General features: G+C 45.7%; 2 protein-coding genes across 4 annotated transcripts in view; one reads left to right on the top strand and one right to left on the bottom strand.

The window, feature by feature from the left end:
• Crebl2 (cAMP responsive element binding protein like 2) overlaps positions 1–6,498 on the bottom strand; it is a 30,671-nt gene extending 24,173 nt beyond the window's left edge. Inside the window, exon 1 of the mRNA XM_052720197.1 lies at positions 6,201–6,498. Within this exon, the coding sequence (XP_052576157.1) occupies positions 6,201–6,215 (15 nt within the window). The 5' untranslated portion in view covers positions 6,216–6,498. The remainder of the gene's footprint in view (positions 1–6,200) is intronic.
• Positions 6,499–6,620: 122 nt separating this feature from the next.
• Positions 6,621–13,363, top strand: part of Dusp16 (dual specificity phosphatase 16) — a 120,420-nt gene continuing 113,677 nt past the window's right edge. For all 3 annotated transcript variants that reach the window (XM_052720192.1, XM_052720191.1, XM_052720190.1), the window contains exon 1: positions 6,621–6,874. The gene's annotated coding sequence lies outside the window, so the exon portion shown is untranslated. The remainder of the gene's footprint in view (positions 6,875–13,363) is intronic.

Below are 13,363 nucleotides of genomic sequence, written 5' to 3'. Positions count from 1 at the left end.
CAACGTAGGGGCAGACAACGTGGTTTGGCCGGTCAGGGGCCTGAGTTCAATCCTTGGAACTCACATGGAGGAAGGAGAGAACTTCCCACAAGTTTTCCTTTGACATCTGTTAGTGTGCAGTGGCATGTGCACACCCCCTTCGACACTGAGGCAGACACTTTTAAAGGAAAATGAAGAGTAGAAGTGAAGAATCAGGACAGCACAGGCCTGTTATACAGAGAAACCATGTCTTGAAAAAAAACAAAACAAAACAAAGTAAATCAGTAAGTAAATAGGTAAATAAACAAGCCAACAGAAAGGAAATACTCTGCAAGGCCTGAGGATACTATAGATAGCTCAGACTTCAGGGAACAACTCTAACTTCTGCAGAAGCCAGGACGTGATTGTAGTTGTGTGTTTTGTAGGAATTTCTGGGGGCGTCTCAAAATAAGAAACCCTAATCCTATTCCAAAGACTCTTAAGAGTTTTGTTGTTGTTGTTGTTTACCTCCAGTCTTTTGGAAGAAAGAGGATTTTTTTTTCTTGGTTAAACCAAGGTGTGCATGAGAAAGCACTATTTGTCCACTCAGGCTTGAGTGAGGCGCCCTCCGTGCTATCTCATGACACCACACCCCTTTACACAAACACTTCTATCCTCGTCTTTTTCAGATAAAAAGGGGAAACCCAATCCTTTATTAAAAAAACAAAACCCCTTTTATTTGCATATTTTTATGCTGAATTTGTTCCTGTGCCACAAGTTTTTGTGTCTTGGTTTCTTCTGGAATATGTTTTCTTTGCCGCCTCCTCCTCTGGCTTTGGAACAACTTGTTCATTTTTGGTGAGGATCATCTCAGTGTGGCAGGGCAGGGGAGCTCATTCGTGGGTTAAGGACATATCTTGGGTGCTTTGTGTTCAGTGACTAGAGAATCTACATCTAAACCCTTGAGTTCAGCATTGCTCTCTGTTCTTTTAACCATGTGCAGTAAAAAGTCCAGCACTCTTTTTGGGTCACTGACCCTGTGTCCAGTCTTAGTGTTTAGCCTGGGCACAACCACCAGCTCTATTATACCACCAAAACGCACACACTGCTTCTTTAAAGTGACATCTTTCAGACACTTGGTGGCTTTTCAGATATACACATCTTTGATGCCTGGGCAGTTTCACAGGGGATCTTAAAGTAAACGTGAAGACTTGAACCTTTAAATTTTTTGTTTGAATTATTTTTTATGAGTATGGATGCTTGCCTACATGTAAGTCTGTGTACCACATGAGTACCTCATGCCCTTGGAGGCCAGGAGAGGCACTGGATGCCCTGGAACTGGAGTTACAGGTGGTTATGTCACCCTTTGGGTGTTAGAAATTGAACCTAGGTGCTCTGGATGAGTAGCCAGTGCTCTTAACCACTTGAGTAGTCTCTCCAGCCCCTAGATTTGAGCCTCTTGGTTTGCATGATTTTCTGAGTCAAGAGTACAGTGAACTATTTCACAGGTCACCTCAGGGGGCTTACAGGAAGAGGCAGAAATTTATTCTTATGCTCAATAAACACTTTGACCAAATACTGTAAAACTCTACTTTGCCATCTTTTATGCATTTATTTACATTCAAATGCTCTAGTGGTTTTTAGTTGGTTGTTTTTTGAGATTGCCCAGGCTGACCTAAATTCACTGTGTAGCCCAGAATATCCTTTAACTCACAACATTCCTTCTTCCTCAGCTTCCCAAGTGCTAGAATCACATCTCTAACTATAATGCTCCTTAAGGCAACTCAATAAAGATCCCATTGTTAAGAGAAGTGGTATCACAACCTCAACCAAGAGAGAAAGGGCCTCACCTCACCTTTCCCTTGGAAACACACAGCATAGCTGTACTACCTGCTGGTTAGAGACAGTTGTGTCCCAGCCACTGCCCTTCTCCACCTTCAAGAAATGGCAGGAGAGTGGCTCTCTCTGGGGCTCTCAGGGACTTCCCTCACTGTGTGGCTTAGGACTTTTTTTTAAAACAAGAGTTTCAGAAAGCAAGAGAGTGTAACCACGTCTTCCTGTTGCTAACCTTTCTGCCAGCTTCTCCTATCAGGAGAAAGAAGAAAACGTAGCATCTCTAAACCCAGCGTTAACTCTCACATCCCCTTTCCACCTCAGGTCTATCCTGGGGCCACACAGAGCTATTCTGTTTGACCCTGGAGCTAAGTAGTACTGTACAGTTAACACTGTGTGGACCTTAGCAATGCCTGACTGGGCTCAATGGTCTACACTTACCGTGTATACTTCTCTGCCATTTAGTTCTTCCACAGTGGACATGGTTTGTTGTCTGCCCTATCATTACTCTGCTGAAACTGCTCTTGCTGAGTGTGGGTGTGTATTTTTTTCTTTCCCTTTTTTTTTTTTTTTTTTTTTTTTTTTTTGAGACAGGGTTTCATGTGTTCCCAGGCCAGTCTCAAACTGACAATAACCTTCAACTTCTTTACTTGAGACAGGGTCTCATTACATAGCCATGACTGGCCTGGAACTTACCATGTAAATCCTCCTACCTTTGCCTGAGATTGAAGGCTTGTGCTACCATGCCTGGAATGCCAGAAATCTTGAACTTTTGGTCTGCCTGGGTTGTGTGAGATAAGGGTGTACAGCACCATGCCTGACCATCACCCTCATTTTTCATCTCCTGGTTGTAATTACCTTTCTAATTGTCTGCCTCACCCACAGCAATGAAAGCTCCTTTAAAATAGCTACAAGTGCTTACTAATTTCCACCTCTACTGCCTACCACAGGTACACTGTAGGTAGACAAGTACTTGATAAATTAATGAACAAGCAAGCAAGCTTTCCCGAAGCCCTTAAGAGTAAAACATCTTAAATAAGATTTCACCTAGTTTCTGTTTTGTTTTATTTTTTGAGGGAGGCAAGGAGGAGTGAGGAGGGTCTTGTGTGTCCCTGCCTAGCCTTGACCTCCAGGTATAGCTGAGGATGGCCCTGAACTCCTGATATTCCTGCCTCTACCTCCAAAGTGCTGGAGTTTCAGGGATGTGCCACCATGCCTGGATCTGGTTTCTAACTTAACTGTGGAGGTACCCAAGTTCATGGACAAATTTCCTGTGTAAGTTCGTGGACAGAAAAGCAGGTGCACAGACATCTACTGCCAGACGTATTCAGATGTGCTGGCTCTTCTATCTTGGTGCTGTGGAAAGTGTTGCTGGAGGAGGCTAGGAACAGGAGCAGATTGCTGGCTTACATGACACTTCTAGGAGGAAGGCTCCAGTGTGGCAGAGGATAGCTAAGGGGCCATGGGGAGAATGTCGGGACTTGAATGTCAGGGTTTTGTTTTGAAGTTAAATCTCCTTACCACCGCCTATTTAGAATTACTATCAAGGACGGAGACCCTTGATGGGTACAAAAGGTTAGCAGAGAGTGAGAAACCTCACATCTACACAGTAGTGTGTAGCACAGGGTGGAGAGAAGGAAGGAAACAGTGGCCCATATTAACACTGTGGCCAGTAGCTGACGCACTCCTTCAACAAAGCTGTCCTATACTGTTGGACTAGGCAATACTCCTCAGAGGAAGGCAAGAACACATCTGATTTAGAATATTTCAATAAACATAAAAGTTAAAAAACACACAAGAACCTTCTATGATTTAAAATAGGGTATCTCTATTTTCTTTCTTCCTAGTGGAAGATGCACAGGAAGCCTTAGAAAGTGACCTTTGTCACACAATGCAAGGACAGAGCTCAAGTTCATCTTATGTCCCATCATGCTGCTCTTGTCCTGTCTGGGGTATAGGTAAGTATAAACATGGCTACAAATGTCACTTAGCAATGACTAAAACAAGGATGTCAGAACCCACAGATGTCTCTGCTTGGTAATATGATAAGGTTGTGTTTGCTGAGTACTGACTGTGTGTGAGAGTCAGTACTAAACACTCTTAGGTGCAACTTCTCAAACCCAGTCTGAGCAAGCCTCCAAGGAAGGGAGTGGCCTCATTTAAGACTAGGTAGAAGATCAGAGAGCTTCAGCAATCTAGCTAGCTTTTCCTTCCTAACAAACCTAAGAGGACTCTAGGAATTTGATTCTATTGTTCAGTACTTTCCCAGGCCCTCTTTCCTAGGTTTTCAATCTAGCAGCGAGATTCTAGCTTATGATCTACTTTTTTTTCCCAGCTGCAACAGTACATCTGCGCTGGCTGGTGAACACACCTGGGGCACATTAGTTAATGAAGCTCGAGTACATCAGGCAATCTTAATGTCACTGTTTCAAACAATCACTACTATGTAGCATTTTTAAGTTATACTACTAAATAAAATTTTATATTTAAATAAAATTGCCTCTAACCCCATTATCATGTGCTAGTTTCAAAAAAAAAACTCTATGGAGTTGGGGGTATAACTTAGTTGGTAGAGCGCTTGCCAAGCATGCACATAGCCTAAGGTTCAGTCCCCAGCACCACATACACCCAGGTATGGTAGCACAAGTCTACAGTCCCAGCACTTGAGAGACGGAGGGAGGAGGATTAGAAGTTCAAGGCTGTCCTTGGATTCATAGAAAACTGGGAGGTCAACCTGGGCCACCTGAGCTACAAAAGACTCTTTCTGAAAACAAACACTCCCCTCAAAAACAAACAAAAAACTGTATGTGGGGTTTTTTTTGGTAAATAAAGTAATTCAAAAATCATATGTACTTTTGTTTGAAATTACGGGAGACCTTAGGAAGGCTGTTAAATACTTCAAAGGTCTGGGAAAAAAATACAACTGGAAATTACATCCCGTGAAAGTCTCCAGTTGGGAAAGGTGAATACTACATTCTTTCAGCATCCTGGAGATTATTTTCTGGGAAGGATAATGGATATAGTTTACAGCCTTCATTTCAGAATCAACAGTGAAAGATCAAGGTAGCAAAGACTGGAAAAATATTTTCGGGAAAACTTTCAGAACTCTCCCTTTCTATTTTGAAAATACCACTTCCTGTAAGAGGAGGGGTTTGTAATTACATAAGCCATTGGTTCTCCTAGGTGTGTCCAGGAGGCAGATTACAGTGCTGGGCTCTCCTTTCTATCACTCTTCTCATAGCCTTCCACATAAAAGGGAAGCGTTAATAAAGAATAAAACAACCAGCCAAGATAAACTGGATCCCCCCACCACGCAACAAAAAAATTTAAGAGCAACAGAATTTTGTTGTTTTATATATATAAAGGGTCCTAGAGGAAAAGCTCTCCCAAGGAATATAATAGACTATGAAGAATTAGACTTCGAAAAGCATAGGGAAGAAAGCTTTAAATATTGACAAAATGTATGCCAGGCATGAGGTTCCCATTGGACATCCCAGCCCTTGGCAGGTGGAAGAGGCAGGAGGATCAGCTGAAGATCATCTTCTGCTATTGAGAGAGTTTGAGGCTAGCCTGGACGACATAAGACCCGGCTCCACAAAAAGAGACAAATTGGTAAGTTTGAATCCTTAAAAGGCCCAGCTCCCAGACATCATAAAACATTAATAAGGAACTCTCTGACCAGTCCTGTCTTCATGAAATGTGAAGCACGAGTAATATGAGAAGATAGAACCACAAGTCTAATAGTTATCCCATAATGAGCGCAATTTTATAGTCATAGAAAGTGCGCTAGCGATTAAAACATAGCCAGAGATGGGGCACTAAATTGGATTAAAACGGGAAAGAAAATACTGTTTTTCTTAAGATTTCTAGAGGTTAGATTACAGGCTCTGGCCAGATAGCAACAGGAGCTAAGCACCGTTCCAACCAACCACAGGAAAACAGCTCGGGTTGGGGAGGGGGGAGTGAACTGATTATATGAATGGGGCATTGAGGGAGCGAGGCTGAGGGAAGGAGGGAAAACCACCAAGGGTGATTATGTCGAGTTCAGGATGCACTAATTAATCTCTCCCAACTGGAAAACGCTGGGAGGGGGCAAGACAGAGCAAAAAGAAAAAAGCACGGTAGTTTCTTCACTTATTTCGACCTGCAGGTCAGGGCTTGCACTCCTTGGAACCCCTAGCAAACACGGTGACCCCGGGAGTGAAAATTATGCAAGGGAGAAGAAGGCCTTTGCTAGAAAACTGCAGCCCGGTGCGCCCCAATGTCCTGGCGGGGTGCCAAGGGCCCGAGGCACACTGGTATCTATGGCAGGTGTTTCGTGAGTGCTCGTGGACTTCTGAACTGAGGCTGGGCGGCGGGACTACGTGCGGCGACAAGCAGGCGGCGGCGGCGGCCAGCCCAGGACTTACCTTGCTGTCATCCATCTCCGCAGACAGGCCGGCCCGGCCTGGCGCCCTCCCGGCCCTCCCCCGCCTCAGCCGGCCAGGCCCGGCCCCCGCCCCGGGGAAGAAGGGGATATGGCTCTGAGTGCCTCCTCCTTCGCCTAACAGTTCGCTTCCCTGAAGCCACGGTCACGGGGACCCGGACCAGTTCAGGAATGGCAGAGCGGACCCTGGAGGCTGCCCCAGGCGCCGCCCCACTCGGCCACCGCCTCCTTCACCCGCCCCATGACAGGCCCCCGGCGTGTTTACAGAGGTGCTGGCTGGCCGCCCAACCCAAGGGGGGCGGGGCTCTGCTGGCCAATTGGCCTCTTCGGCCGCCATAGCACGGCGGAATTCTGGGAGTTGTAGTTTTACTTCTCATAGGCTCTGAGAGGCTAACTGCAAAGGGAACTACGACGTCCAGGTAGCCTCTGCTGGCTTGTATGTTTTCCTGTGGCTTAGGAGCGCCCTGGAGGCGGACCTGGACCAAGACTACAACGCTTAGTCTTAATAATGTTTTGGTTGCCGTAGGGTGGGACGTTGCAGAGAAGGGAGACAGGTCGAGGCCCTGCCGAGGCCGAGCTGGAGGTGGAGAACTGGAAACAGGCCCTCTTCTGGGAAGCTAGGGCAAATGCTTTTCCTTCTCCCCGCGCCGGCCCACGGTAAAGCCGGGCAGCTGCTTTGGGAAACAAGTGGGCAGTGATCCATTTTGTAAGGAAATGTCCAGAATTGCACAACTAAAGAGACCAGTCCGTTAGTTGCCAAATGCTGGGACTGAGGAATGCCCGAGAAGGAGAGGAATTCTGGTTTCTTTTTGCAGGGGTGAAAAACGGTCTGAACTGATTTTGGTGATGTCTGCACGGTACTGTGAATAAGCTAAAAGGTCTGTTACTGAGCATTTCAGTCAAGTTATAAAGAGAACACCTGAGTGTCTCTTAAATCAGTAAGCCACTTTGTTAATGGTTATTGTCAGCTTCTCCTGGGCTTTGAGAACTGGCCAAAGATTGTAATTTTTATCTGTTACTTCTGAAAAGCCTTGAGCTCGTACTTTACAAAGACTTCCAAAGTACCCTTTTCGAAATTCGACTGAGGTGGCACTCCAGAAATTAGTACTAAATATCTAGGATATATAGTTAGATTTGTATTTTAGTTGTGTGTGTCTGTAGACGTTTTGTGTGGGTGTGTCATATGCATATGTGTGTGCACATGCATGTGTATGTGCATTTGTGTAGAAGTCAGAGATGAACCTCAAATGCCCTTCTCCATATTGACTGACATTTTTGACCCAGGGTCACAGGGCTATCTGGCTAGTGAGCTCTTTGAAGCGATCCACCCATCTCTGCCTCCTTGGCACTGAGGTGACAGGTGTGGGGGCACAGCTTTTTACATAGGTCCTGGGGGTCTGAACTCATGTCCTCATAATTGTGCATCTATCCCTGTAGCCCTCTCTCCTTTTTTGATAGAGACTAGAACTTAATATGTAGAACAGGCAGGCCTCACGCTTGAGGCATTCCTCTGGCCTTTGCCTCCCAAATGCTGGTGTAATAGGTGTTTGCCACCATTCCTGGCATAATAAGACATACTGGTTAATTTTTTCAGTTGTAAAATTTTTATTTTGTGTATGGGTGTTTTGGATGCATTTCTGTCTGCACCCCATCTGCATGCAGTGCCCACAGATGTCAGAAGAGGGTGCCAGAACCCTTGGAACTTGAGTTAAAGATGGTTGTGATCCACTGTGTGGGGGCCTGGGAATTGAACCCACGGTCTTCTGGAAGAGCAGCAGTGCTCTTTACCAGTGAGACATCTCTCCAGTCCCTGCTAAGATACTCTTTTTTTTGAAAAACAAATTCTTTGATTTTCAGTCAACTAGAATGTAAGTGGGCAGCCTCTCTTTCACCTGGTTCAAACAGGAAGGTTGAATGGTCTTTGTCAGAGCCGTGTGAAGATTTAGGAGAACTAGAGAAGATCCGTTTTTTCCCACAGTGGCACCTCATACCCAGATCTTGACATTAGAAACAGGTCTGGCAGGCTGGCCCTGCTGTGGTCAGGCCCAGCCAGACCATCCCAGCTGGCATTTCTAGTGATGAAAGGGGCACCTAGTGTTGTCCTTTCTAATGATTAGGAGACCGAATCCTTAGAGACCAGAGAGGCGGCTCAGTGGTAAAGGCATCTGTTGCCAAGCTTGATGATCTGAGCTTGATCCCTGGAAACCCACAGCATGGAAGGAGAGAACTGACTGCTGCAAATTAGTCTCTGACTTCTACTAACACACACGCCACACCCCTTGTGTAGGGTGGCTTTCCATCTCTGCTTTTTTAAAAAATAAATAAGTAAACAAACCAAAAAAACTAAAACTAAAGCACCGACTCTCCTCCTGGTATAGCTCTGTTGGTGGAGTGCTTCTCTAACGTGTGAAGCACTGAGTTTAAGACCAGGACCACATAAAAAACAGGTGTCCCAAATCTTCAGAGTTAGAGGTCATCCTGGGATACACAAGACCTGTCTTAAAAAAAAAAAGAATAAACAAAAAGGGAAAGGGGGAAACTAAAGTGATAGCAGATGAGAGAAAATCAAAGGGATGTGCTGTCAGTCTGTGTCAAGGAAGAGGGACCCTCCTGCTGCCACCTGCCAAGTTCAGGATTCCAGGCAGATGCCACCAAGTCCAGGTTAATCTTTTTCTACAGTGTCTTCTCAAATGAAACACGTGCAATTCCTTTGCGGGGGGGGGGGGGGGGGGGGGGGGGGGGGGGGCAGGGGAGGGGGGCCTCGGGCACGAATTTCTCCTTCTTTCATTCCTTCTTCTGTACACCACATTTGCATAGTCTACTACTGGACACCCACTGAGAGGCACTGTTGGCTTAGGGTGCATTAAGCCTGACCGCAGCTGCCGAGCCTTCCTACTGATGCCTTGCCCAGAAAGGTGCTCACCCTTCCTTGGTCTGCCTGCTCTCCATTGCCTTCTCCCTCCCTTTCCTTCTGTCCCTCACTTGCCTTTGGTGGTTCTCTTACAGCTGGGCTCAGAGAGCACAGGTGTCTAAACAAAGCCAGGATGATACCACTCTCTGAGGCTCACAGATCTGCTAGAGCACATGTAATATGGAGAGGAGGTTCATTACGGTGGGTTGTGAATGTGGAGGTGGCTCTGCATGCCTTTAATCCTAGCACTTGAGAGGTACAGGCTGGAGAATCCAGATTTCAAAGTCATCCTCAGCAATATAGCCAGTTCGAGGCTAGCCTGAGGTACATGAGACCTTGCCTCAAAAAAGAGTCTTCCCATTAAGTATGTGACTGAAAACTTGCCCTGCCTTTTCCTAACTTTCATTGAAGATAAAATTTTTTGATGCAAATTTGGCATTAATATAGTCTAGAAATATCAGTCTTTTTTAAAAAGGCCTACCAAAGAGGTGTGTGTGTGTGTGTGTGTGTGTGTGTGTGTGTCTTAGTTGATAGAGTGCTTGCTTTACATGTACAAAACCCTGAGTTCAATCCTTACAACTCCAGCCCTGCATAAACCAGTGTGGTGGTGTAGGCCTATAATCCCAGTATTCAGGAGGCAGAGGCAAGAGAATCAAGAGTTCAAGGGCAGCCTTAGCTACCTATGGAATTAGAGGCCATCCTGTCTCAAAGAAAACAAACAAACAAAAAGAGAAAGGTGGCCATGAAATTCCTCGTGTTAATGTCTTCCTAACGTGAGTTTCCATGTGTAGGTTTTGTTCTGTTTTTTGTGTGTTTGTTTGTGAGACAGTCTGCCTCACTATGTAGTCCTAGCTAGTACTGAACTTGTTTCCCCTGACTCCTGAGTGCTGGGATTTCAGGCATGTGCCACCGTGCTCCACAATGTGTTTTTCCTATGTTTTAGTTTATGTTGCTGGGCATCAAGCCCGTGGCTTTGGGGAGCAAGCCTTTGCTCTACAGGTGAGCCCTTCACCAGTCTACCTTCTGAACCGTGTTACCAGACATCATGAATTTCTGTTTCCAGAGGCCATCCAGAAATGGCTGCTCCTGATTTCTCCTTCTCTGGCCTATCTTTAGAGAGTGGACAGTCTGTACTGAGTGTTAAGATGTTAAAATGTAGCATGGTTTACACAATGAATTTGTACATTGTGCAAACCACGACAGAAAGGAGAAAGGAAAGGAGGGAAAAAAAATACCAATTGAAGAGAGGAAGGGGGTGGAATGAGATTAAGAGAGGAGGCGAAGGGAACAAAATTTAACCTTATCAGAGAAGCCACGACCAAGGGAACAGTGCAGTATTCTACATTCGGGAATGCTGGGGCTATTGAGATACAAATCTGGCACTTGAACAACAGGGTATTATTGCTGCTGATACGGTAATCTTCAGAGGTGCGGGAGGAAAAGTGGGTGGGTCACGTGACATTCATGAAATGCTTGAGGTGAACTCACTGCTCAAGTATTAGTCACGTTTTGTTTTGTGTGCGGTTCCCCTTCCTGATTTACTTGACAGAGAAGTAGTCCTCTGCATTCATTGTTTCCTAAAACTTTAGCTTATTTTCAACAATGCTTTAAAAAGTTTGTTGCTGTTCTAAAGATGTTTGGCCACATGCCTTGCCCCCTTTTGGCCTACTCGAACAAATATGCCTACATTTACATACATACATACACACCTACTTAACTCTCTGCATTGACTAGAAGTTCTGAGACAAGAGTCTGGAGGATCATGGTCAGAGTGAGTGAGTAATTTGGCCTCTAGCTTTCAGAAAGAACAAAAGGATAGGAAGAAAGAAAAGGAAAGAGATGGGGGAGAAGGGAAGGAGGGAGGGAGTGTGGGAGGCCGAGGAGAGCAGGGAATGTTAGCATCCCTGTACTGTAATCCCAGCACTCAGGAGGCAAAGGCAGGTTTGCCACAATTTGAGGTCAGCTTGGGCTACATAATGAATTTAAGGCCCATTTGAGTTAATACACATTGAAATCCTGTGTCAAAAGCCAGGTATAGTAGCGTGTACCTATAATCCCAGCACAGGATTGCCACAGAGATCAGGCCCATATGGTCTACGTGGCTAGTTCAGGCCAGCCAAGGCTACAAACAGGGGACTGGCTCAAAAAACAGCAGAGGAGCTGGAGAGACAGCTCAGTGGTGAAGTGCTTGCTGAGCAGGATGAGGCCTGAGTTCGGATTCCAGCACTGGTATAAAAGCCAGGTACAGCTGAGTGCATCTGTAGCCCCAATGCTGGTGTCTTAGGGTTGCCATTGCTGTGTGGAAGCACCATGACCAAAGCGGCTTGGGGAGGACAGGGTTTATTCCACTCACAGCTCCATATGACGGCAGGAACCTGGAGCTGATGCAGAGGCCATGGAGAGTGCTGCTTACTGGCTTGCTCCCCATGGATTGCTCAGCCTGCTTTTTTTTTTTTTTTTTTTCCCTATTTCAAGACAGGGTTTCTCTATGTAACAGCTCTGGCTGTCCTGGAACTCACTTGTAGACCAGGTTGACCTTGAACTCACAAAGATCTAACTGCTTCTGCCTCTCTAGTGCTGGAATTAAAGGTGTGCGCCACCACGCTGGCTCAACCTGATTTCTTATAGAACTCAGAGCCACTAGTCTAGGCATAGCACTGCCCGCAGTGGGCTGGGCCCTCCCGCACTGATCACTAATTAAGAAAATGCTTTACAGCTACATCTTATGGAGACAGTTTCTCAACGGAGGCTCTCTGGTGACTCTAGCTTGTGTCAAATTGACATAAAACTAGCCAGTATAGCTGGGTAGGCAGGGAATGGCAGAACCCAGAGGCTCACTGGGCCACCAGCCTAACCCAAGTGGCATGCTCCTGGTACAGTGAGAAACCCTGTCTCAAAAATAAAGTCGCAATCAATCGAGGGAGCCAACTGACGCTGACCTCTGACCTCCACATGCTTATATGCCCCAACAATAAATAAATATACTATGTGTTTTCTAAAAACTAAAGCCCAGAAGTTTTGAAACTATTGCTGACCTGAAGGGAAAGTGAGAGTCAATCACCAGCAGAAAAATAGGGAAGAGAAGACGAACCAAAGAACCAAAACCTCCCCAATCCAAACCTTCAGCCACCTCTTCCTCCTCAGCAGGGTACTAAAGCTTTGCCTCAGACTCAAAGTCTTGTTAGGTAGCCCTGCTGGCCTTGAACTGGCTCATGGCAATTGTTCCTGACCCAGCCTCCTCAGTGAGCCACCATACCTGGCTTATGATCTCTATTTTAAATTCTACCCCCTTTCTACTTGAAATACTGCTGTTTTTTTATGAGCCATTATCCCCCACCCAGTAGAAAAAAATAAAACGTGCCCTTATTTGAGGAGACAGTAGGACACTCCTTTAGGTAAATAGCAACTGTTCAAACTGTACGACTGTGGGCCACCATGCCTGGTGAATGTTGTGCTGGGGAATCCGACCCAGACCTTCATGAAGGCTAGGCAAACACTCTACCAATTGGGCTGCACCCCTGCTCAGCTCCCCCATTTCTGAGGGGAAAATGTAAATTAAAATTTATTATTAGAGTCAGGTATGGTGGCTTATAACCTGTAATTCCAGCACTTGGGAGTCTGAGGCATGATGATCACCAAGAGTTTGAAGTCAGCTGGTGCTATGGTCTGAGACACTGTCTCAAAAACAATCGAACAATAAAAGTTGGGTGGCATACACTTTTAATCCTAACACTCAGGAGGCAGAAGCAGGCAGATCTCTGTGAGTTCCAGCCCAGCCTGGTTCAAATAGTGCATTCTAATCTAGCCAGAGATTCACAGTGAGATTCTGTCTCATAAACAAAACCAATCTTTTTTTTTTTTAATTGTCTGGAGGAATAGCTCAATGATTAAGAATGCTTCCTACTACTCCAGGTGATTGGAGGTCAGCTCCCAAAACCCAGGTCTAGGGGTTTACAATCACCTGTGACTCTAGATCTGGGGGCAGTTGTGGGGGCGGAATCTGATGCCCTCTGCTGGCTTCTAAAGGCACTTGCACACATGGCATACATTCATAAAAACACACACCTGAATTTAAATTAAAAAAATCTTTTAGCCTGTAATCCCAGCACTTGGGAGGCAGAGGCAGGTGGATCTCTGTGAGTTCGAGGCCAGCCTGGTCTACAGAGTGAGTTCTAGGACAGTCAGGACTGTTTCACAGAGAAACTCTGTCTCACAAAACAAAACAAAACTTTTTT

The sequence above is a fragment of the Peromyscus californicus genome, unplaced genomic scaffold, assembly GCF_007827085.1.
Source record: "Peromyscus californicus insignis strain IS unplaced genomic scaffold, ASM782708v3 Scaffold_6__1_contigs__length_162567912, whole genome shotgun sequence".
Lineage (NCBI taxonomy): Eukaryota > Metazoa > Chordata > Mammalia > Rodentia > Cricetidae > Peromyscus > Peromyscus californicus.
The sequence above is the reverse complement of the archived record's forward strand: the minus strand, read 5'-3'. Positions and strand labels throughout refer to the sequence as shown.